At 45.8% G+C, this 26,975-nt stretch overlaps 1 protein-coding gene across 1 annotated transcript in view; it reads right to left on the bottom strand.

Annotated features, from left to right (window-relative positions):
* Positions 1-1,522: 1,522 nt before the first annotated feature.
* GSTT4 (glutathione S-transferase theta 4) overlaps positions 1,523-26,975 on the bottom strand; it is a 28,683-nt gene continuing 3,230 nt past the window's right edge. The window contains exons 2-5 of the mRNA XM_082244215.1: positions 15,971-16,058; positions 11,783-11,933; positions 8,529-8,705; positions 1,523-1,776 (exon numbers count right to left, since the gene is read on the bottom strand). Coding sequence (XP_082100341.1) covers positions 1,576-1,776; positions 8,529-8,705; positions 11,783-11,933; positions 15,971-16,058 — 617 coding nt within the window. The 3' untranslated portion in view covers positions 1,523-1,575. The remainder of the gene's footprint in view (positions 1,777-8,528; positions 8,706-11,782; positions 11,934-15,970; positions 16,059-26,975) is intronic.

The raw sequence follows: 26,975 nt of genomic DNA, 5'->3' as shown, positions 1-26,975 counted from the left end.
AATACCTGTAAAGAAAGATAACCACATATTGTGTAACTAATAACCATCACTATATCAAAAGGTCAAACTTCTGTAATTGGCCTGTTAGAAATAAGGATGTTGAATACACACAGTGTAGAACGGCATAACATAGCATCTGATCTATAGCCAGCGTTAAAGTGGCTATCCCCAGACACCTAGGAGGTGCCTCCACATAGCTGCCGTTTTTTTTTTTTTTTTTTTTACGTTGCAACAAAAGGCCCCCCTGCTCGCTGTGAAATTAGGGGGGCCCACAGCGCATTTGTAACAGGTTACAAAAGGTGAACTTATCCTTTAAGCCCATAACAGGGCAAGGGCCATGTTTGCCCCCACAGGGATGCACAGGTGTCCCACAAATTTGTATGCAGGCAGTCCCATTCATGTCAACTGGGCCACAGCTACTGCTCCCAATTTGAGATGCGTGTTGTTGAATGTCCCTGAGCACACACACAGTCTGTAATTGGGGACATGCACCCACTCCACTGTCAAAATTTGGACTAGCAGCTGCGGCCAATCACTGTGTCACAGTTGACATAAATAACCAAAAGGCCAACTCAGCAATTTGTAAAAAAAAAAAAAAAAATGTATATGCATTTATTGTTTTACAAATGAGTCTGCAAAGAATTGAAGCTGCAAAACAGTGGACACAAGGTGCATTGGACAGGCTCTTGCAATCTCTTCCTCTAGAGCTGGAGAAAATGTCAATTGACCTCTGGTGCAGTAACCACCGCAGTGGGGGTAATCAGAGAACTACCTTAGTGGAAGACGGGACTTTTAATTCATCCATGAGTTAATGATGCAGCTGTGTGGAAGAAGCACCACCAAAATTCACAAGTGACCGCTGTGGCAGAGAGCCCCCCTTTAAGGGGAGGCAAGGTAGGGGTGGTCGTTTTATAATCAAGTTAGAACTTCTAATCCCATCGTGCAAGTCATACCTGTGGCTTTTGAAAACACACAAATCCTAATGGTACTTGTGGTTGAACAGCAGGCGGCCCAAAGTTGCCAACCCCTGCCTAATATTATTCATCTTCGCAGTCAAGGAAAAAAGCTTTTCCGAGTCAGGTGAACAACATACCAGAGTTTAATTTCCATAGGGCTATATATATATATATATATATATATATATATATATATAATGTAATGGGAGGAATAGAACTCAGCCCATACATTAGTGACCACTACAAATTTTATATGCTGTAATGCATGAAATCATTAATGGCATCAGACAGGTTGGTGGAGGATTGGGGGGTAAACATTAAAATGACATGTAGAGCAATAACAGCAGGACCAGTAACACAAAGGAAAAAAAAAAACATACTGCTACACAACCACTCACAACAGGCAATACACAAAATGCCAAGCCTCACACAATGTATTGCACCTGGCTTCAAGAAAGACACTTTCAAAAGGTAATTTGATTTTTTGAAAAAAAAAAATTGTTTACTAAAAATGCAACAACTCGAAGGCACAGTAATAGAACCAGCAGAATTATTTGATGCAAAAAATGGCTCCTAATATAATAGAGAATTTGAACTTTCATATCCTCTTCAAGTTTCATTAGCGGGTGAACTGTTGTAATCTGCCTTTAAGTCGTTCCTTAAGTTCTGGAGGGATGGGCATATTTTGCATCTCCTTCACCCGCAGGACTCTCTCATGTGCTTCTTTGAACAACTCCGCTCCAATTGCATCCTCCACTCTTTTCTTCCAATCTGCCAACTTTGGTTTGTTTTCAAACGGATCAAATCCACCAGCAACAGGCTGTAAATGATAGAAGTCATGTGAAATCTCATATTGGGTTACAAAAGCAGATTGATTTTTTTCTTTCTTTAAACTGAAAACCCTTGCTAATCTTTTTATGGTTCGGGATAGTAGACAGGTGAAGCCTTAAAATGATTGTAAACCTTTTTCACCAGGTACTTCGATTGCACTGTCAATTCATGCAGCACTTTACATTATATATTGCACATTCACATCAGTCTCCTTCCCTCAATGAGCTTACAATCTAAAGCCCTTCACTCACATTCATACATACTAGGGCCAATTAACCTTCCAGCAGGTCTTTGGAGAGTGGGAAGAAACAGGAGTACCTGGAGGAAACCCAAGCAGGCACAGGGAGAACATGCAAATTCCAGGCAGGTTGGGATTCAAAATGATGATGCTAGTGCTGCTAGGCCGAAGTGCTAACTACTAGCCCTCTCTTTCTTTCTAATAAGCAGCAAACACACACTACACAATTAACATATTTTACTTAGCTGCTCTGTGCAATGATTTTGCACAGAACTGCCCCAATCCTCCTCTTCTCGGGCCCCCCAGCGCTCCTGAATCCCCCCCCCCCCCCACAACAACTTGCTGGTTATGGGAGTACTCGTGCAGGTTCAATCCCAAGCGTCGCTCTCTGTGTTCAGAGACGCACTGAGTTTCATCTCACAAGCTGCAATTGAAAACAGAAAGAGCCAATGGCTCCCACTGTTGCCTCCATGTCCAGCGAGTAGAGAGACGCTGCTCTTGTACACAGCAATGGATCGAAATTGACAAGATTGGGTTCAGGTAGGTACAAAGGGGAGGGGGTTTCAGTGGCTGCGCACAAGGATTTTTACATTAAAAGCAGTGGTCTCCAAAAACTGTGGCCCACAGGATGGATGTGGCCCTGACATCAATAATGGGGCACTATTCCTCCCACTGATACCAATAAGACTGCACTATTCCACCCTTCCAGTGACACCAACAATGGGGCACTATTCCTCCAACTGACCCCAGAGCTGAGGCACTATTCCTCCCAATGACAAAAATGGGACACTATTCCTCCCATTAACACCAATGATGGGGCACTATTCTCCTCCTACTGACCAGCATGTCTGGGGCATGGTTTACTCCGACTGGCCACCCCTCAAGTCTGAAGCAAAGAAAACTGGCCCTTTTTTAAAAGGAAAGTTTTGTGACCCCTGCATGAAGGGGGGGGGGGAAAAAAGAAAAAAAAAAAAAAAAAAAAAACCCCTTCTACCTTTACATCCACTTTAAAGGTATTATCCCCCCCCCCCCAATTTGTGTTGCACTGATCAGGTTGTTTCATGGTGTAGTTTGTAGCCCTTTTTTTGTTCAACCATGAAGGATGCAGCCAGGCACTGCACAAGTTAATGCATGAACTCTTGTCTGTAGCCTAAGAACTGACACTTCCTGTGAAGAAACTAAATATCCCACAATCCCTGGATCTTTCAGTCTAGTGCTGGTTCAGGTGAGAGCTGCACAGTAATTAGATCTGACAGACAAAACAAAAAACGTAGGCAAAGCATTTATAGAGAGTGCTCACCGTTCAGCTGCAAGACCCCCCCCCCCCTTTTAAATTACATTAGAACTTCCACATTTGTGATGCAACAATGCAGAACGCATGCATTGGATGTGGTCTTGTCCCTTTCGGGATTAGGGAAGAGCCAAGTAAATGAATACATGGGACATAGGGGCATTGAGTAGCCATGATTACACAAACTGCAGCTGCAACATATGAGCCCAACATTACAAGGTGAGGCATATAAAAAAAAAAAAAGCATACGGATTTCTACTTTACAGGGCTAGCTAGGTTAGTGTTCGATCGTGGAGGTCTATAGATACAGGGATTTTAGTGTTGGGGTCCTTACACATGGGCTTTGCGCCTGGCAGACTCCGTTTGCTAAGCGGGGGGGGGGATTGATCCGCCGACCACTGATGAGCAGTTGGATGACAGGACCATTTTTGCTTACTGTGCAGAGACGGACCTGACAGAGTCCCGCTCTCCTCTATGGGAGATCGAATGAAAATGGCCAGTCTGTCCCATTTTTATCTGATCCGCCAGACAGATTGAAAAAAAAAAAACGGGTTACCATCTGATCTGTGTGGATTTCACGGACAGGATCGGATAGCAGTGGGTGTTAGCGGACACGTCACCGCTGACATCCGCTGGCCCATAGGGGTGCATGGAGCATCCAATCAGGTCCACCTGAAAAACTGCCAGGTGCACCTGATCAGAAAGCCCGTGTGAAAGGGGCCTTACACTATAAGTCAACAAAAACATTTGAAAGCGTAGATTACCTTTACGGTTCAGGTCAGATTTGCAATGTCATGTGAATTCAATTAGGGAGAAGGCACAATCCACAAGAAGTCAAAAGAAAAGAAATGTCTCCAAAAGTGAGAATAAAAAAAATTTTGGCAATTCCCACTGGGAAATTGATTGCCCAAAATAGGGGACACAGACCGTAATGAAAATCTGATAGTTCACTTTTACCCACTCTATCCAAACCTAGATGTTTTGGCTGGAGGTCAACTTTAGTGGAAAGTTATGCATTTACATTTTTTCCCCTGCTTCTACCTTCACATTCCAATAACCTTTGTCCCAAGCAGGAGCTCTACAGAATGAAAGCCACACCTTCATTCTAAGCCTGGTTTATACCAGGCACAATTACAGCTCATAATTCGTTTGGGTTTTTCTAACTGAGAGACTTGTTAAAGAAAGTTATAACAAAATTTTTACACAAACAGCTCTGTTTACTGTTTTTTTTTTTTTTTTTTTATTGTTCATTTATAATTTTGGCCATGCACCAATCATTTACATTACAATTATAGTAGCATAAACTCATATTACATGTACAGTGGGTACGGAAAGTATTCAGACCCCCTTAAATTTTTCACTCTTTGTTATATTGCAGCCATTTGCTAAAATCATTTAAAGAGGAAGTAAACCCTCCTCTGACACTTTTCCCTATAGGTGAGCCTATGACAAGGCTTACCTATAGGTACTGTAAATATCTCCTAAACATATACCGTTTAGGAGATATTTACCTTAGATGCATCCAGTGACGTCACTGGCGCATGCGCTGTGAAGGAACGGCCGCTCGTGCCGTTCCTTCAGAGCCCCGTGCCATGACTGTCGGCTCCCGCGCGCGTGCGCGGGAGTGAAGTCACCGCGGCTCCGGCCAATCAGATGGATCCCGGAAGACGGGCGACTAGACATGTCGCCCGTCATCCAGCTAAGCGGGCGGCACGGCAGGGGCTCGTTCTAAGGTAAGTATTTCATAATGAGCTAGTATGCGATGCATACTAGCTCATTATGCGTTTCTCTTGCAGGGTGAAGAAGAAAAAAAAAAAAAAAAAAAAAAAAAAGTTTACAACCTCTTTAAGTTCATTCTTCTTCCTCATGAATGTACACATAGCACCCCATACTGACAGAAAAACACAGAATTGTTGACATTGTTGCAGATTTATTAAAAAAGAAAAACTGAAATATCACATGGTCCTAAGTATTCAGACCCTTTGCTCAGTATTTAGTAGAAGCCCCTTTTGGTCTAATACAGCCAGGAGTCTTTTTGGGAAAGATGCAACAAGTCTTTCACACCTGGATTTGGGGATTCTCCGCCATTCCTCCTTGCAGATCCTCTCCAGTTCTGTTAGGTTGGATGGTAAACGTTGGTGGACAGCCATTTTTAGGTCTCTCCAGAGATGCTCAATTGGGTTTAAGTCAGGGCTCTGGCTGGGCCATTCAAGAACAGTCACGGAGTTGTTGTGAAGCCACTCCTTCGTTATTTTAGCTGTGTGCTTAGGGTCATTGTCTTGTTGGAAGGTAAACCTTCGGCCCATTCTGAGGTCCAGAGCACTCTGGAGAAGGTTTTTGTCCAGGATATCCCTGTACTTGGCCGCATTCATCTTTCCCTTGATTGCAACCAGTCATCCTGTCCCTGCAGCTGAAAAACACCCCCACAGCATGATGCTGCCACCACCATGCTTCACTGTTGGGACTGTATTGGACAGGTGATGAGCAGTGCCTGGTTTTCTCCACACATACCGCTTAGAATTAAGGCCAAAAAGTTCTATTTTGGTCTCATCAGACCAGAGAATCTTATTTCTCACCATCTTGGAGTCCTTCAGGTGTTTTTTAGCAAACTCCATGCGGGCTTTCATGTGTCTTACACTGAGGAGAGGCTTCCGTCGGGCCACTCTGCCATAAAGCCCCAACTGGTGGAGGGCTGCAGTGATGGTTGACTTTCTACAACTTTCTCCCATCTCCTGACTGCATCTCTGGAGCTCAGCCACAGTGATCTTTGGGTTCTTCTTTACCTCTCTCACCAAGGCTCTTCTCCCCCGATAGCTCAGTTTGGCCGGACGGCCAGCTCTAGGAAGGGTTCTGGTCGTCCCAAACGTCTTCCATTTGAGGATTATGGAGGCCACTGTGCTCTTAGGAACCTTAAGTGCAGCAGAAATCTTTTTGTAACCTTGGCCAGATCTGTGCCTTGCCACAATTCTGTCTCTGAGCTCTTCAGGCAGTTCCTTTGACCTCATGATTCTCATTTGCTCTGACATGCATTGTGATCTGGAAGGTCTTATATAGACAGGTGTGTGGCTTTCCTAATCAAGTCCAATCAGTATAATCAAACACAGCTGGACTCAAATGAAGGTGTAGAACCATCTCAAGGATGATCAGAAGAAATGGAAAGCACCCGAGTTAAATATATGAGTGTCACAGCAAAGGGTCTGAATACTTAGGACCATGTGATATTTCAGTTTTTCTTTTTTAATAAATCTGCAACAATGTCAACAATTCTGTGTTTTTCTGTCAGTATGGGGTGCTATGTGTACATTCATGGGGAAGAAGAATGAACTTAAATGATTTTAGCAAATGGCTGCAATATAACAAAGAGTGAAAAATTTAAGGGGGGTCTGAATACTTTCCGTACCCACTGTAATGCCTGGGTTTTCTGGTCAAATACACAATAAACCCTATTACACTTGAATAGTAAAATACTATGGGGTCCACTTTTAATAAAAAGAGTGGTTATTGCCATTTGCTCAAATTTATAAAAGTTACAGGGTTACCCATATCATGGTCTGCATTTTACAGGCCATTCAAAAAATGCTGGCTGCAATATACTGCATTTTTTGTTTTTTATAGTCAGGACTAGATGGCTCCCTTTGAAGTTTCAATCAGAAAAAGCAGTAGCTCAAGGCAGATGGCTTCATTTAGGTTTCAATTTAGCTAACCCATATAGTGTTCTGGGTAGGGAATCGACAGATTATAGGTTTGGCCGATAATCGGCGGACGATATTCACTTTTTTTAAAGCATCGGTCACAAACTTGGCCGATATGACCGATATTTTCTTAAGGTAGGGCTGCCTCTGGAGGGGTTGGGGAATAGAGCGCTGCCTGATTACATAGAGCAGGGTTCTTCTGCTTACCCAGCGCGGGCCCTGTCATACGAAGTCCTACCTATGACAGACAGCACACTGGTGACGTCTATAATAGGAGCCAGTCCAGAAAGCAGGACTTCGTATGACATCGCCCACGCCGGGTAAGCAGGAGAACCCTGCTCTGTGTAATCAGGCGGGGCGCTAATCCCCATGCACTGGTCACTCTGCATTGGATGGAGGCACTAGTCACTCTGCATTGGATGGAGGCACTAGTCACTCTGCATTGGATGTGTGATTGAATGTGCAGAATATCGGACGATACCGATACATTGTGACCAAAATATTGGTATCGGCCCTGGAAAAACCAGATCAGTCTATCCCTAGTTCTGGGTATCCTCTCATGTAATAAAAGATTTGTAGTTATAGTTACATATAATGATTCTTAATCAAGAACAACTATCAGTGGCATGCCGTTTCACTTTTAATTGGAATATCGTATAACAAAATACCTTTTTTACATTTTGGGTGGAGAGGGAAAACCATATCCTCACTAGGCCTTCATTGGGCCCATAGGAATGACAGCCTTCTCCCTCTCCCAAAAGGACTATTGAAACAGCCGAGACTCTTGTGTAATCTGACCATCAGTTCCTTTTGGAAAATATTCCCTGCTTTTTTCAGAGGGTTCCCAAAAGGGCAAGGGACACCATCATTATGAGCTCTGAGTTTCAAAGCTTGGACCTGGGGGTGGGAGAAAAAAAAAAAAATAAAATTCCTACTGGTCTCTTCTACTTGGCAGGGGTAATCTAGCACTATGTGTACAGCTGAAGGAGTTTGTCATTTTTGTGGATAGACCTGTCTGTTTCAGATACAACAGTGAAGGCTCATTAACACAAGGGGCTTTACTGCGGGCCCCGTACAGGTCAGCATTTTCCTGGTACAAGGATGCACTCCAATTTCTATTGGGACACGCAGCTGCATGGACACAGCCGCTGGGTCCTAATATGACATGTGGCTGAGTGTGGGTAAGGGTCTCCAAATGCATACAGGGTGGGTTCCAAGGACACGCATGTTCTATTAAAATACAGCAGGTGTGTTCATGCAGTCGCGTGTCCCAATAGAAATTAATAGGGCATCGGCATGTGGATACCCACAACGCCTGTGTATCCCGGTGCTGGGAGAACGTGGTCCGCAGGTAAGTGACCCATGTGAATGAGCCCTTAGAGAACTCTGTGCATGATGACTTTTACTGCCACAGGGTGCCAAATAAAGAGAAGCCTGCCACTCTGAAAAAGTACTACTTCAATAATGAATACAGTAAGCAATACAGGGTGAAGGTTGCAATATCCTAGCTGGTCACTTACCTGCATGATTTCCACAATAGCCACTAGATCGGCTATAGAGATCTCATCACCAGCTATGAAAGGTTTGCCTCTCAGGAACTTTTCTTCTATAGTAGTCAACGTGGTATTAAATTCAGTCACCACAGGTTCCAACTTCTCAGGTTCAGCCTCATGGCCAAGGAGAAAGGGTGTCATTACCTGTTAGAAAAATATTTACGTAAAATTACAAAAACAGTGTAACCATACAGTTTAAAACACTCGAAGACCAAGTTAGGCCCCTTTCACATGAACGATCCGATCGTCAGTTTTTCAGGCGGACCTGATCAGATGTTCCATGCATCCCTATGGGCTAGCGCATGTCAGCGGAGATATCTCCGCTGACACCCGCTGCTATCCGATTCTGTCTGAAATCCGGAAGGATGGAAACCCCATTTTCCATTCGTCCAGCAGATCGGATGGGATCGGATGAGGACAGGCGGTCCATTCTCATCCGATTCCCCTATAAAGAGCAGCGGGGATCTGACAGCTCCGTCTCTGCACACAGAGTGGAGACGGAGCTGTCATCCGCCTGCTCAGCCAGGATCGGCAGATCGATTCCCCGCTGAGCAGAGAATGGACTTTCATCATATGAAAGGACCCTAACTCGCAATCCAAAGTTTTACTGCACTACATAAGCCATCTTCCCTTACTCAACATGGCCATGGCTGGAAATGCTGGGGGGGGGGGGGGGGGCGTTTAAAGTGATTTCAAATATGTGATATCACAATAAATCACCGGTGCGCAGTCATGTTGGAACAGGAAGAGGCCAGCCCCAAACTGTTCCCACAAAGTTGGGAGAATGAAATTGTCCAAACTGTCTTAGATTGCTGAGGCCTTAAGAGTTCCCTTCACTGGAACTAAGAGGCCAAGCCCAACCACTGAAAAATAACCCCACACAATAATCCCCCTCCACCAAATGATTTGGAGGGGTGGCCTAATACTATTGGCAATCTAGTGTGGATGAGTGAGTTTGGGGTGGAGGAACTTAACTGGCCTGCACAGAGTCCTAACCTCAACCTGACAGAACACCCTTGGGATGAATTCTAGCAGAGACTGCGAGCCAGGCCTTCTCCAACATCAGTGCCTGACCTCACAAATGTGCTTCTGGAAAAACAGTCAACATTCCCATAGACACACTCCTAAACCTTGTGGACAGCCTTCCCAAAGGAGTTGAAGCTGTTATAGCTGCAAAGGGTGGCCCAACTCAATATTGAACCCTACGGACTAAGACTGGGATGCCATTAAAGTTCATGTGCCCCAATACTTTTGGTAATATAGTGTATGTAATATATAGAAGTTCGTGGAAGGTTTTTTTTTTTTTATAAAAATGTTAAGACTCCACCTACTTAAAAATAAATTTAAGGTACTTCCATAGTATTGGAACCAACAGAATACTGCAAAGAAGTATAGGAAGACAATGCATATGATTTAACAAATTGGTTATCCATTTCTCCCCTCGTGTGTAGGTTCTTCTATGACGTCCTGAAGGTAGGTTTTGGAAAAGTTTGGATATATCCTAATTTGCACTGTTACAGATGAATAAATCACACTCATCTTTCTTGTACTCAATCTGTTAGACATCTTATAGGCACACAAAGTAGACCTACAAGCAAACCTGTTTTCCAAGCTTGATAAAACTGCCTCCAGAACACTATAAAAAGACAAAATTGACTGGCATTACACATTAGAATCCGCACATAGCGGTACCAGTGTCCGTGTTGCTGGAGGGTTTGGGGGGTGAGGAGGAGTAGCAGGTACCTTCCTGCCCTTCCGTACTGCTATTCAGTCTCACATCCCCAACCCGTGTTCTCCACTGGCTCCTCTCTCCTGCCCCATAGAGCACCACTCAGTTCAGCCCCCCCCCCCCCACCCCTCCTTTGTGAAGAGCATTCTGGTGCACACTTTCCTGGACAAACAAACTTCTGGCCCATTGGTGCAGCCCTATGAAAGTTGGCTCTCTGGAGGACAACCCCCATCATATACAGATCTCCCTCTGAGAGCCCATGGAGCAGAGGATGCGGCCTCCCATGCTGATTGCCCCATTTGTCTTGCTGCTGCAGGAGGGAGCCCAGATGACCATGGACAAGTGCTTCCTCACTGACTACAACATCCAGGTGGATACCTGTGGCACAGGCCAGACCACAATTGACGGGATCCAGTACCCGCACTCCCATCAACCAGACCCTGCACCTCGGTCACAGTGAGTAAGACAACCCAATTTCCACCATACACCATCCCATAAACCACTTCCCCTGGGGACAGGGACCCCCAACTCCACACCATACTGGCTGGCAAGGCTGGCTCCAGCCACCCTAGGGTGCCAGAAGGGGGGCAGTAAAATCTGAATCCCAAGTCACTTGGGGATTTGAGGGGGGTGTACCAGCAGGATGCTGGGGGGAGGGCAGGATACAGCAGTACCATCGTGGGATGGCTGGAGGACAGGGGGAGGGGGGGGGGGGGGCTAGCAGCACCGATGCAGGGTAGAAAAAGAAAAAAAAAAAAAAAACGCACTGTCGCCTGTGTAGGCTAAAATCCTTGCACCGTCCCTGGGTCCATCTACACAGTAGTGGCAGATTCAGAAGCACAAGTCAGTGCAGCGAAGAAGATTGCAGAAGTGCATGCTGGTGTAGAAATGTCCACTGGTGCAGCGGTATTGGGTGCATTGATGCAGCTCCTGACAAAGACAATACTGAGCATTTTTAATCAAAAACACTACTGCACTTGCAGAGTAGGGTTGTAATTTTGCTGGCAACACAACTGCCTATGTGCAGTGATGGTCTTTGATGGTGAAAGTTGGCACCATAATAGTTCCAGTAGTAATAACTTACTTACTACACATGCAGCAGCTCGCTGCCAGATCAGTTTCACTGCCGGCCCACACCAGCAATACTACAGAATCCCAATGTAATTAAAAAATTCTCTAAAACTAATCTGATAGCTTCATAAAAATTGAAACATTTTTAAATTAAAGAAGTAAAAAAGTCATTAAAATTATAAAACACACAGAAGGGAATAATAATCTATCTATCTATCTATCTATCTATATATATATATATATATATATACACACACACACACACATACACACACACATACATACACACATTAATATATATATATATATATATATATATACACACACATACATACATACATACACCCACACACACATACATATACATACACACACACACACACACACACACACACACAATCACACACACACACAATCTCACCTTAATCCAGAATAATTTGGAGCCGTGTGGACGGGTATTGGTATGCTGCCAAGCAAGATATTCATCAACACGGGCACGTTTTTGAAGATCTGCTGGATACCAGTGATCAGGGGTCTTATACTTGTTGGCCAGATACAGAAGAATTGCAGTACTGGTGAACGACAACAAAAAGGTAGGATGGTATTAGAAACAAATAAGCTCATGAGTAGGATGCGCTGCTGCATTGTGAACACAGTAGGTTGTCTGCTGGACATGAGTGCAATTCAGAGAATGTAAGCAAACCCTTCTCCGATTGGATGAGGTGGAGAGCGTGAGGTCACTACCCTGTCTCTCAACTTAATCTACCCTGAGAACTCTTTGCATTTATTGAGAAATTGTGTTTTTCACAATGCAGCAGGGCAGTAAATGGAAACCACTGAAGTAGCAGTGTCTACTGCAGTGATTTCCAGCTTCTAGAGGAATCCGCTAGGTATTGTATATGGATAAATTACACTGGTCCCAAGCTGGACCAATGGAACTATGTAAAAATGCCATACCTGGAATTCTTCTTTACACTTTGTTAGTTACTTAACACATAAAAGCATAAAGAGCCAAGGAATACATCCGGGAATCAGAATTAGATCACACAACCGTCAGTTTCTTATGCTAATCTAAAAAAAAATATGTACAGCAAACCTTTAATGAGTCTTGGCTGAAATGTGCCCTCCTCCTAATGGATGGTAGCAGCCGTTTATGGCAGACTAGTAAATGGCCAATTAAAAGCAAAAAAAAAAAAAAAAAAAAAAAAAAAAGCCTCGCTTTAGATCGCCACGATGCAGCTACATCACATCCATGGCAAAAAAAATAAAAAATAAGAATATACACAGTTGCTCTTCCGAGGCTTTCTCCACTGCTTTAGTGCTGCCACAAGACAGATTATGGGGGCATTTTTTGAGGCACCTAGAGCATGAACATCAGAAGTCACAGGGTGGGAGGGTGAGAGGAGAGCCTACAGCTGGGGGCTCATGAGAAACTAATGTATGTAATGTAATGTATGTATGTAATACACACAATGCAGACCAAGTTCTGGCATTAAAAAGGAAGGAAAATGGTTTTCAATTTTTTTTACAAATATCTGAAAAGTGTGGCGTGAATTTGTATTCAGCCCCCCCGAGTCAATACTTTGTAGAACCACCTTTCCCTGCAATTACAGCTGCAAGTTTTTTTTGGGTATGTCTGAAACGAAAGTGAAATGTTTGCCCATTCTTTGCAAAATAGCTCAAGCTCTGTCAGATTGGATGGAGAGCATCTGAACAGCAATTTTCAAGTCATGCTAGAGATTCTCAATTGGATTTAGGTCTGGACTTTGACTGGGCCATTCTAACACCTGAATATGCTTTGATTTAAAACAGTGTTTCTCAACCTTTTTTCAGTCAAGGCACCCTTTAAAAACTTGGGACAATCTCGAGGCACCCTTTAAAATTTATGGACAGTCTAGAGGCGCCCCATTCTAAAATGTAAAAGCTTTTCTAATAGTTTTACATAATGCAGCAACATCCACAAGTCCAAGTAGGACACTCAACATTAGAGGGGATTACTTCTTCCAAAGCAAATATACTTTTGCAAACTGGTACTGACTAGTATTCCAATGTTTCCCTTCTCCCTCAGTTTTTCTCCATCACTCAGCTAATGTGACGCCATCGCTGATGGAGAGGGGCAGGGGAGGGTCAAACAAGGATGCCATGCAGGCGACTGACATCCTCCTTATCAAATGATGATGCAAACCTGTGACTTGGTGTAACTAAACAGGTAAACTTCATCCACACGCTGGCTCATATACAATTTTGGGGCAATTTTTAGGCATTTTGCCAAGGCACCCCTAAAGGAACCTCAAGGCACACCTCACAGAAGTCAAGAAAAACCGTGCTGTTCCCCTCCCCCCCTCCCTTTTTGTTTGTCGCGGCCAGTATATTATTTGTAGGGTCACCTTTGCATCATGCAAAGGGGGACGATATTCTATTGGTTTTGTTTAATTGTTTAACCTGGGCCGTAGTGGCCGGGTTATTTTGACTGTTTCAGTATATTATTTGTAGGGTCACCTTTGCATAATAAGCAAAGGGGGACGATATTCTATTGGTTTTGTTTAATGATAGGTTTTGATTTAAGTTTGGATAAGGCTACATTCACACCTGAGCGTAGCGTTTTCGCGCGTTTTTTACCGTGATTTTACCGCGATTTACAGGCGTTTTTTGTGCAGGCGTTTTTTGATTGAATAGATACCAATGGAAAACGCCTGTAATCTGCCCAAAAAGAAGCTCATGTACTTTTTTGAGCGTTGGGCGTTTTGTAAACAGCGTCAAAACGCTCAGATGTGAACAGGGGCCATTGAAATGAATAGGATTTGTCTTGTTGGGCGTTTTGAGAGCTGATCCTAGAGCAGAAAAACTCCCCAAAACGCCTAGATGTGAACGGAGCCTAATTGATTTATGTATTATTTATTTGTTTTAACCTGGGCCGTAGTGGCCGGGTTAATTTTGACTGCTTTGAATTGAGGTTTTCAAGTTACGAGTGTTTTAAAACAAATAATAAACGGCTGCGGCCTTTTTAAATCCAACAGTAAGAGCCCATTCACACTAGCGCGACTTGTGAGGCAACTTGTGTTGCCCCAGGTAGCTTGACATAACAAAAGCAATGTTAATCAATCAGTGCCGTCTTAATTGGCACTACTGAAGTCGCTCCGACTTCAGAAAAGGGTCCTGTACTACTTTGAGGCGACCTGTGATCCGACTGTCCCATATACTTCAATGGGAGTCGCCTCCTTATCTTAATTGAAGAGACTTGTTATCAGACTTTCCAGGAAGAAGAAAGAGATTAGCCAGGCATTCCCCACAGACAAAGTCGCCTGTCTCTTCAAAGTAGTGCACAAGTCTCTAAACAAGTCTCTAAACAAGTCTCTAAACAAGTCTCTAAACAAGTCTCTAAACAAGTCTCTAAACAAGTCTCTAAACAAGTCTCTAAACAAGTCTCTAAACAAGTCTCTAAACAAGTCTCTAAACAAGTCTCTAAACAAGTCTCTTCAAGTCACGGGGCGACTTTCTGGTAGTGGTAGTGTGAACCAGCTCTAAAGGTGTAGTGTCATCATTTTAGTATAAGTTTTAGAATATAAGAAATCCTGTCTACTATCCCATTTTACAGGGACAGGGAGGATGGATACACGGATGTTTCTTCTATTGTTGAAATGTCCTCTTCTTATGGTCATGCTACTAATGGTGACTGTGTTAAGGCGGGTACACACTGAGTTTTTTTTTCCTGCTCAACCTAGTGGGTTGAATAAAAGACCAAAAAAAAAAAAAAAACAAAACAAACAAAAACTTGTTAGCTCCAGTCGAAGCCCCTTTTGTTTGGTTTTTTTTTTTTTTGGTCATTTATTCAACCCACTAGTACAGCAATCCCGCTCACTGAGCTGTTGTGTTCTGACAGGGGGACAGAACATTTCAGTCAGCGTTCTCAGCCATTGGCTGAGAGCTCTGATTGGGAGCCAGTCAGCTGCTGGATTTCCAGTATGCTCATCCGACAAAAGAAGGGCCCGAATGGCAGCCCGTTTTTATTGAACCGGTCGATGTCACGCCCGGCATTTGGGGGTTTATGCCATGTGTACCATTTGTGCGAGATTGGCGTTATTGCTTCCTTCCTTGAACTTATTTTCTCAACAACTTCCACATTGTTCCGGGGAAAAAAAAAAAAAAAAAAAAAGTTATAGGACTTGTCTGCAGGAGCCTGACATTGCACCCATGATACACTGATCAAGGGTGTAATGCTTTTTAGGCAACAGCTGGAGAGCCGTAGTTTGAGGATCCCTGCTTTAAGGTTTCATTCACATGTGGAGCCAAGGGGCAGCAAAATCAGATAGTCAAGTTGCAGTTTTACCACCCACCTGTATAGGCATGTAGCTGCTCAGGGCTGTAGACATGCCAATGGCCGTGACCCACACAAGTCCACGGGGCTGTGCCACAACTGTGTGCACAATTGCAGCATTTACAGGGTTAAATCAGGTGGTGAGGAGGCCACATATCAGTTCCTGTCAAACGCCTCTGAAAAGTGATCCACCATGGATCACTCTTCAGAGGGGAAGCAGCACACATGAATAAGCCCTAGAAGGAATTTTGAACACCACAGCCTCATTAAGAATTGCAGCAAAACTGATTTCACCTTTCCGCCATTGTGAAGTCTCCATCTTTTATGGACGGCACCTTTCGAAGTGGATTCACTTTGGTAAATTCTTCACTTAAATGTTCTCCTGAGGGGAGAAAAATGGGTTTGTAACTTCAGACAAAATCATTAACAGTGAAAATGAACACATAGTTGAGAATCCAGGGATCAAACCAATTGTGATATTCACCACTGGTGAAGATATGATGTCACTCTCCTTGGGGTGCAATTTGACCTTTGCCTGAAAATACTACCTGCCTGGCTATCATGCTGAACCTTAGACCTCATTACTTTGAGTGACTGACCTTGAACAAGCATGCAGTGAGTGAAGTCTGAACTGGAATAAATACTTGTTACTGTACGTTGACTCAGAATGGACTAAAGTCATGACAGCCAGGCATGTTCAGGAGGAGGATGTCATGTTTTGTGTGTGATAGATGTTGCGGGATGACTAGTGATCCCTGCTTTGCCAGGTGCATTCAGTCTCCCCTCTCCTTTGGTTTTATAGATCTGAAAGAACTATTAATGCCAATATGCCCTACACGCTGAATCACTGAGATCTCTCTAGTCAATGCAGTATTACAACGCCAAGCATGTTGCACTGGTCTCCAGCGCCTTCCACTGCTCGGCTACAAGTTCAGGCATGTCCTATTTATGCCACTCTGCTCTCTACATAATTAAAATTCCCAACATGTTGCCAGCATGAACCCCCTCCCCACATCTCATGTCTATAGACCTGACCAGCAGCATCTCTCCCATCCCCACAGCACTACAAGTGCCAGCAGCATCTCTCCCATCTCCATAGCACAACAAGTCCCAGCAGAACCTCTCCCATCTCCATAGCAAGTCCCAGCAGAATCTCTCCCATCTCCATAGCACAACAAGTCCCAGCAGAATCTCTCCCATCTCCATAGCACAACAAGTCCCAGCAGAATCTCTCCCATCTCCATAGCACAACAAGTCCCAGCAGAATCTCTCCCATCTCCATAGCACAACAAGTCCCAGCAGAATCTCTCCCATCTGCATAGCACAACAAGTCCCAGCAGAATCTCTCCCATCTCCATAGCACAACAAGTCCCAGCAGAATCTCTCCCATCTCCATAGCACAACAAGTCCCAGCTGAATCTCTCCCATCTCCATAGCAAGTCCCAGCAGAATCTCTCCCATCTCCATAGCAAGTCCCAGCAGAATCTCTCCCATCTCCATAGCACAACAAGTCCCAGCAGAATCTCTCCCATCTCCATAGCAAGTCCCAGCTGAATCTCTCCCATCTCCATAGCAAGTTCCAGCAGAATCTCTCCCATCTCCATAGCAAGTCCCAGCAGAATCTCTCCCATCTCCATAGCACAACAAGTCCCAGCAGAATCTCTCCCATCTCCATAGCAAGTCCCAGCAGAATCTCTCCCATCTCCATAGTACAACAAGTCCCAGCAGCATCTCTCCCATCTCCATAGCACAAGTCCCAGCAGCATAATTTCCGACTCCACTATAGTACAAGGAGTCTCAGCAGCACCTTTTCTGTCTCCAGATCACATCATATCAATGGCTAGTGGTATTTATACCTACAAAGGATGCCCAAAGCCGAATATAAAAAAAATATATATATATATATTACACATTACACACACTGAACAAAATTATAAATGCAACACTTGTTTTTGCCCCCATTTTTCATGAGCTGAACTCAAAGATCTTAGACACCAGGATTCATCCGTGAAGAGAACACCTTTCCAAAGTGCCAGACGCCATCGAATGTGAGCATTTGCCCACTCAAGTAGGTTACGACGAAGAACTGCAGTCAGGTCGAGACTCTGATGAGGACGACGAGCAAACAAATGAGCTTCCCTGAGTTGGTTTCTGAGAGTTTGTGCAGAAATTCTTTGGTTATGCAAACCAATTGTTGCAGCAGCTGTCCGGGTGGCTGGTCTCAGACGATCTTGGAGGAGAAGATGCTGGATGTGGAGGTCCTGGGCTGGTGTGGTTATATGTGGTCTGCGGTTGTGAGGCCGGTTGGATGTACTGCCAAATTCTCTAAAAAGCCTTTGGAGGCGGCTTATGTTAGAGCTCTGGTGGACATTCTTGCAGTCAGCATGCCAATTGCACGCTCCCTCAAAACTTTCCACATCTGTGGCATTGTGCTGTGTGATAAAACTGAACATTTTAGGCCTCATGCACACATGGCGTTTTTGCAGCTGCTTTTTAGTGTCAGAATTTATTTTTTGCAGCTTAAAAACGCCCCTCAATGTTATCTTTTGGCTTCATGCACACAAAGACGTTTTGAAGTTGCAAGTGGGATAGGCGTTTTCAAGCTGCAAAAAAAAAAAAAAAAAAAAAAAACCACAGGGCCAGTGCGTTCTGAGGACCGGCGCTACAGCTGTAAAATGTCTGATGCTGCTAAAGGCTGCCTAACATTGCTTATACAGCATTAAGCTACGTCATATGTTTTTTTTTTTTTAATGTGAAAATCAATAGTTCCCTATGGGAGTCTGTAGCGGCTGCCCCCATGGAAAGAGGGGTTTCGCCGCCAGAGATGTTCTCTTCCCCCCTAGTGTGAGGGATGCTTTAGAGTGGAACAGGAACCGCTCTTACCATAGCTAGTGATTTAGCGATCCAAGCCAAAGGGAGATAGAGCTGGTATACCCTTCTCCCACAAACATGAGATGAAACTCTTATGTTGTGAGTCCAAGCAAGAACTGTTTATTACATTCCAAGACATACAGTTTTACACACAGCTAAGGGGCACTCCCCTTAGCCTTGCAGAGGGGGGGGGAAGGGGACAAGGACCAACCAATGAGAACTGAACATTTGTACATTGAAACAGGCTACAGATAACTTAATGCACACCCCCTGCGGAGAGATGTCTCCAGCCCAGACCATTGTCTGTGTCATGAGTCCACACAATTAGACACAGAAACAGGAGGGGGGGGGGGGATTGGCTGTAACATTACATTAACTCAATGCCATGAGTCATGCCATCTTCAGTAGTTCAGAGGATGAATAAAGGTAAAATAAAATGCAATAAAAGGGCAATTTCCCAAACTCATAGGAAAATGACACGAAGGGGTTTACAATCCAGGGACAGGGGGATCCGTCACACATATTGACGGTTAGTATCGTCACAGAGTCGATTGATTTGCATCCAAGTCGGATCAGGTTGATTGCGCTGAGGATCTTGGAGGGGGAACTTCACGCCAAAATGGAAATAAAACCGGCATGAGCCCCCCCAAATCCATACCAGACCCTTATCCGAGCATGCAGCCCTGCAGGTCAGAAAAAGGGAGGGGAGGGGACGAGCAAGCGGCCTGACCCCCCTGGACCATACAAGGCCACACGCCCTCAACATGGGGGGGGGAGGGTGCTTCGGAGAAGGGGGGGGCGCTCTTCACCCCCCCACTCCAAAGCACCATGTCCCCATGTTGATGAGGACAAGGGCCTCTTCCCCGACAACCCTGGGCGGTGATTGTGGGGGGGGGGGGGGTCTGTGGGTTGGGGGCTTATCGGAATCTGGACGCCCCCTGTAACAAGGGGGCCCCCCAAATCACAGACCCTCCCCCATGTTAATAAGTATGGGGTACATTGTACCCCTACCCATTCACCTCAAAAAAGGCAGTGTAGTGTAAATAATCACAAGAGATAGTTTTGAGAAGTCCTTTATTAAAAATCTTCCTCTGGTCTTCTCCCTCCGACGATGTCTCCCGTGATTACGCAGGCTCCGCTCTTTGCAGCTTCTTATATAGCCATGGAGGGGCATGACCACCCGGTGACGCCGCCCCCTTGTGTTGTCAACTGATGAGTCTCCTCTCTATATAAGAAGCTGCAAAGAGCGGAGCCAGCATAATCACGGGAGAAGACCGGGGGGAGATTTTTAATAAAGGACTTCTCAAAACAGTCTCTTGTCATTATTTACACTACACTGCCTTTTTTTGGGCGGGGGGTCCGGGATCTGGGGGGCCCCTCCCCTTGATGCAGGGGGTGTCCAGATTCCAATAAGCCCCCTGCCCGCAGACCTCCACAACCACTGCCCAGGGTTGTCGGGAAGAGGCCCTTGCCCTCATCAACATGGGAATAAGGTGCTTTGGGTTGGGGGGGGGGGGGGAAGGGGGGGTGCAGCGCCCCCCATACTCCAAAGCACCTACTACAGGCCTTTGTACTACACAGTTAAGGTGAATTTAAAGAAAATTGTATAATGTATGGCCAGCCTAATGCCCCGTACACACGTTCAGATAATCGGACGACTTATCGTACGCATTTTGATTCATGATACTAACATCGAATTCAACAATGCGTACAAACTGTATGATTTTTGTCGTACGATTCTGGAAAAGCTTCCTGGTTGCTTCGCTACGTATTAGATGGTGCAAAACAAAAACAATGGCAGCCAGGCTTTTTTTGGGGCTATTTTAGTGTTTCTGAGCATGCGCGGTCTTTGTCGATCAATTTTTAGTGGACGCATAGTGTACTGATGAAACGATTGGCGTTCGCGAGGCTGTCGTGCGACAGAAGTTTTCCTGTTTGTCCCTTCGGATTTTGTTGGACCAACTGTCGTGATCGGCTGTGGAAAGCTGTGTACTAACGATCAGATTATCGTGCGATCAGGTCGAAAGCGAGTTTTGTCGTCCGATTGGTGTGAAGTTGTGTACGGGGCATTAGGGTGGCCTTTTATTGTGGCCAGCCTAAGGCACACCTGTGAAAATCATTCTGTCTAATCAGCATCTTGATATGCCGTACCTGTGAGGTGGATGGATTATCTCAGCAAAGGAGAAGTGCTCACTAACACAGATTTAGACAGATTTGTGAATATTTGAGAGAAATAGGCCTTTTGTGTACATAGAAAAAAAGTTTTAGATCTTTGAGTCCAGCTCATGAAAAATGGGGGCAAAAACAAAAGTGTTGCGTTTACAGTTTTGTATATTTCTCTTCTTCATAATCGATTCACTGGCTTAATTGTTTCGATTAATTGGATAAGCTTAAAAAAATAAAATAAAAAGTGTGGTGTATAATTTAGTGAATATGATCTTCGCTCTGTTTGAAGCTTGGTTTGCTTATAGTTTCGCCATTGTGATCTGCATTTATTACACAAAAGGCAAGCTGCATTTTAGATTTAGGCCTCATGCACACTGGACGTTTTTACAGCTGCTGTTAGCAGCGTCAGACGTTTTTTTTTGCAGCTGCAGAACGCCCATCCATGTTATTCTATGGCCTCATGCACACATAGAGCTTTTAGGAGCTCCAAGTGGCATAGGCGTTTTACAGCTCCAAAAAAAACCCAGGAACTGTGGGTTCAGGAGCTCCAGCGTCAAGCTGCAAAAAACGTCTGACGCTGCTAAAGGCTCCATAACGTTGCTTAACGTGCGTTAAGCCACGTTATACGTTTTTTTTCTTCCATTCAAAATCAATGGTTCCCTATGGGAGCCTATTGATTTGAATGGAAGTCACACCGCAGGTCGGATCGGGGTGATCCGACTTGCGGTGCGACCTGCACTGTGAGAATCTTGAGGGGGAACTCCACGCCAAAATGGGGAAAAAAACGGCGTGGGGTTCCCCCCCAGGTTCCAAACCAGGCCCTTCGGATCTGGTATGGAATTTGAGGGTAGCCCCGCGCCGAAAAAAACGGCGTGGGGTCCCCCCCAAAATCCATACCAGACCCTTATCCGAGCATGCAGTCCGGCATGCCAGGAAAGGGGAGGGGACGAGCGAGCGGCCCCACCCCCCCTGGATCATACCAGGCCACACGCCCTCAACATGGGGGGGTGTGGGTGCTTTGGGGCAGGGGGGGCTCTGCACCCCGCACCTCAAAGCACCTTGCCCCCATGTTGATGAGGACAAGGGCCTCATCCCCACAACCCTGGCCGGTGGTTGTGGGGGTCTGCGGGCAGGGGGCTCATCGGAATCTGGAAGCCCCCTTTAACAAGGGGGCCCCGATCCCGGACCCCCTCCCTATGTGAATGGGTATGGGGTACACTGTACCCCTACTCATTCACCCCATAAAATGCAGTGTATGGAAATAACGACAGGAGACGTTTTGGAAAATTTATTAAAAATCTTCATCCGGCTCTTGTCCTCTCCGGGGGTCTTCTCCTCTCCGAGGGTCTTCTGCTCTTTTGCTGTCCGCCCTTCTTGTCTTCTCCTCTCCGGGGTCTTCTGCTGTCTTCTGCTCTTTTGCTGTCCGCCCTTCTTGTCTTCTCCTCTCCGGGGGTCTTCTGCTGTCTTCTCCTCTCCGGGGGTCTTCTGCTGTCCGCCCTTCTGCTGTCCAATCTTCTTGTCTTCTCCTCTCCGGTCTTCTGCTCTTTTGCTGTCGGCTGTCGGTTGTCCTTCTTCCTCCGGTCCTCCTCCTCCGACGTCTTCAGCGATAATGCCGGCCTCTGGTCTCTGCAGCTTATTATATAGCCATTAGGGGCGTGGTCGCCAGATGACGTCATCGGGAGACCACGCCCCCTTGTGTCACAGATGACGTCATCTGTGACACAAGGGGGCGTGGTCTCCCGATGACGTCATCTGGCGACCACGCCCCTAATGGCTATATAATAAGCTGCAGAGACCAGAGGCCGGCATTATCGCTGAAGACGTCGGAGGAGGAGGACCGGAGGAAGAAGGACAACCGACAGCCGACAGCAAAAGAGCAGAAGACCGGAGAGGAGAAGACAAGAAGATTGGACAGCAGAAGGGCGGACAGCAGAAGACCCCCGGAGAGGAGAAGACAGCAGAAGACCCCCGGAGAGGAGAAGACAAGAAGGGCGGACAGCAAAAGAGCAGAAGACAGCAGAAGACCCCGGAGAGGAGAAGACAAGAAGGGCGGACAGCAAAAGAGCAGAAGACCCTCGGAGAGGAGAAGACCCCCGGAGAGGACAAGAGCCGGATGAAGATTTTTAATAAATTTTCCAAAACGTCTCCTGTCGTTATTTCCATACACTGCATTTTATGGGGTGAATGAGTAGGGGTACAGTGTACCCCATACCCATTCACATAGGGAGGGGGTCCGGGATCGGGGCCCCCTTGTTAAAGGGGGCTTCCAGATTCCGATGAGCCCCCTGCCCGCAGACCCCCACAACCACCGGCCAGGGTTGTGGGGATGAGGCCCTTGTCCTCATCAACATGGGGGCAAGGTGCTTTGAGGTGCGGGGTGCAGAGCCCCCCCTGCCCCAAAGCACCCACACCCCCCCATGTTGAGGGCGTGTGGCCTGGTATGATCCAGGGGGGGTGGGGCCGCTCGCTCGTCCCCTCCCCTTTCCTGGCATGCCGGACTGCATGCTCGGATAAGGGTCTGGTATGGATTTTGGGGGGGACCCCACGCCGTTTTTTTCGGCGCGGGGCTACCCTCAAATTCCATACCAGATCCGAAGGGCCTGGTTTGGAACCTGGGGGGGAACCCCACGCCGTTTTTTTCCCCATTTTGGCGTGGAGTTCCCCCTCAAGATTCTCACAGTGCAGGTCGCACCGCAAGTCGGATCACCCTGATCCGACCTGCGGTGTGACTTCCATTCAAATCAATAGGCTCCCATAGGGAACCATTGATTTTGAATGGAGGCAGAAAAAAACGCTGCTAACAGCTACTGTGGCCAAACGTGCAATAACGCTAGTAGAAAAAGCTACTGAAAGCACGTTTTTACAGCTGCTGTTTCCCGGCGTTATGTAAACAGCTTTGGAGCACGTTTTTATGACGCCCTGTGTGCATGGAGCCTTACTGGACCGTTAAAAAGCACAGTTTAGCTATTGTTTACTAGTAGAGCAGAGATCCACTCGCATTTCAGAACTAATTGTATTTATATACACACCTACATACCCATGGGAGATATGCGGCAAAACAACCCACACTCCACTTATGAATGATATGCTGCAAAGCTACCTACACACCCATGGGAGATATGCTGCAAAACATACATCTGATTTTAACCATTTCCGCACTAACCAGTTTGGCTCCAGAGCATTTTTTTTTCCCTTTGTCGCACACATGTAAAGAAAAAACAACAGTTAGACTAAAGCCCCATACACACGTACTGATCGTCGGCCGAACGATCGGCCGTCTTTTGTCCAGGCTGTCGTGTCTGTTGAAAACTGCAAAAGACTGCACACGAATTTTGTCGGCCAACAGCCGACTGCAGAAGTGATGTCATGTGATGGACTTTCCTTGTCTTTTTTCTTTTCTGAGCATGCCCAGTCTTGCTAATCTGCTGTCTGTCGGCCGAAATCTATACTGACTGGGAACAATCGGCCGTTCTGGTGACAGCCAACAAAAATTTTAATGCCTGCACACCCGATTCTGTTCGGCCGAAAATGCACTGTCGGAAGCATCATACTAACAAGCCTACAATCGGCCGCCGGCCGAATATTTACGGCCGACAATCGGTACGTGTGTACGGGGCTTAAAGCCTCGTACACACGCAACGTATTTCCGCCGACCGGTCGTTCGTCTTTTGTCCAGAGTGGTGTCTGTTGGTTGGAATGTGCTCTAGACTGCACGCAAATTTTGTTGTCCGACAGAATTATACTTCAGAAGTGATGTCATGTGTTGGATTGCTTTTTGTGTTCTTTCATCTCTGAGCATGCCCAGTCTTGCTCATAAGATTTTTCCCTGTCGAAATCTGTACTGACTGCATGAAAATCGGACGCGTTTTGACGGTGGACAAAAATTTTATAAACTGTACACCAGCATTTTTTCAGCCGAAAAGTCGGAGTCGGTTGTCGAGAGCACCATACTAACAAGCCGAAAATCGGCAGATCGGTCGTCGGACGAAAATTCCCGGCCGAATTTCGACTCGTGTGTACGGGCCTTAAGGGTCCTTTCACACGGGCTTTCCGCCCGGCGGACTCCGTTTTGCTCAGCAGGGATTGAGCCGCCAATCCCCACTGAGCAGGCGGATGACGGATCAGTCTCCGCTTACTTTGCAGAGAAAGACCTATCAGATCCCCGCTCTCCTCTATGGGGAGATCGGATGAAAACGGACCACCTGTCCATTTTCATCCGATCCTCCAGATGGATGGAAAATAGTTTCCGATCAGGTCCGCCTGAAAAAAACTGACAGGCGGACCTGATCGGAAAGCCTGTGTGAAAGGGGCCTTACCAGTAATGGTGTTTCTACAAACCTTCCAGGACGGCAACACCCAAGAAATGAGAGGCTCCACCCTACAGGAAACACTATCAGTTCACAGTTGCTTAAAAGGCCCCATCCTTCCCCCTTGTCCCTCAGTTGTAAAAAAGTACCGATCCACAGGGGGTATAAATTATTTTAGGTACTCACCACCTATTGTTTACACCCCCCCCCTTAACAGAGCAGGAAATAGGCCTACCGCCCTGGAAGGTTCGTAGAAACACCCTTACCGGTAAGTCTAAACGTTGGTTTTCTCCTCTCGCCTTCCAGGATGGCAACACCTGAGAGGATCATCAAGTAACCACAGGCCTACCTTAGGGTGGGACCACCGCCTGCAAGATATTCCTGTGGCATGCCAGGTTTTGCAGCACGATTTACAACCACTACATTATGACTGATGAAGATATCTTAGGCTGGATCAAGAGGCTGATCAGCAGGTTTGCTCCACCAATGTCCCTGCCTTCTCTGCTTCGAATGCAGGATCTATGTGGAGTAGGTTCTTAAAGATTGAATCAGAAAAACCTGTGAATTGAGTAGGTTAGCAAGGTTGACTCTCTCAACCATCTAGCAATTGTGGCCTATCATGCCTGTACCACTTTGTAGGACCACTAAAAAGGACTAATCCAAGACTATTCAACAAGGACACTACCTTGAACAAAGGGGATCTGGCTTAAACACTACTGTGTTCAGGAGAATGATTTAATAAGAGGCTCCCCCTGACAGACAAACCTTGCAGGTCCCCTTTAATTTATTCATTTATTTCTGATTTCATAGTGATGGGTAAAGGGAAGCCAACTTAAGAGAAATAGATTAAGGGAAGGGTTTTTCACTGGGCTCAGAAAGCTTGACAGCTATGTACCAGAAGTACACCAAACCTATGACTTCCGTTACATCCGAATGTTGGCATGTCAGTTGTGAAAATGCTCTATATACCCAAAACTCCTTATACACCTGCACGCTAATGCAATAACATTAAGCAGAAAGGAGCTTGGTAAAATAATGATTTTAAACATCCCGTAGAGATCAGGTGTCCTACCTGATGTCTGAAACCATAATCCACTCCAATACCATTGGGTGCCTTTTGGTACTGATGAGGGATACATTAAGCAGATCCCTAACCAAGCACATATTGGCTTGGTTAGAGGGGTCCCCTGGCTATACTGGCAAGGAGAGTGTGCATATGAAAAACAGAAGTGACATCACTCGCGGGTTCATTGTTTGCATGTGAGATCAAGGCGGTTTCATTGTTTGCATGTGAGATCAAGGCGGTTTCATTGTTTGCATGTGAGATCAAGGCATGGATTTGCCTCGGTCTCACTGCAGTCCCTCTCCCCCTGCCAGCAGATGTGTTACCGGGTGTCGGTAAGCGCTGGACTGCCAGTGACAGGGGGCACCACGAAGCCGTCAGTGTGAAAGTGGTCAGCTGCCGCATCACTTTCACTCTGAAGCAGGTTCCTGGGTCTACAAAGCCCACACAGGCTGATGCCCGCTACTGCAGCCATCATCTTGTGATCAAAGGTTCACACTTTGGATGTAAATAGTACACCCAAGGAGCTGAACTGGCCAACTGGTTCCTTGCTTTCAGTTTACTAGAAGGGTAAAATGAAACACCAGCCATGATTTCTTTTCTAGTCTTGGACAGACCAAAGAAGGGTTAGAATCTGTAGAGTGTTTATCACTGTGTCCCTATTGGAAAGGATTTTCTACCCCAAGGACAGAAGTGGGGGTAAAATCTGCCCAAATCAAGGGTAAATGTTAACTTTGCAGGTGCCTCATTCCAGGTACAAATGTAAAAATTTTAGATTTCGCCTTCTATTGGTCGCCAAGAAAGAAAGTGACACTGAATCTTCCCAACTGGGGCCCAGACAGACATAAATCCAGACACAATGATTGATTTACTAAAACTGGAGAGTGCAAAA

This window comes from Pelophylax lessonae, assembly GCF_965119305.1.
Source record: "Pelophylax lessonae genome assembly, chromosome: 1".
In the NCBI taxonomy this organism is placed as follows: Eukaryota; Metazoa; Chordata; class Amphibia; order Anura; family Ranidae; genus Pelophylax; species Pelophylax lessonae.
This window is presented reverse-complemented; position numbering and strand designations above follow the sequence as displayed.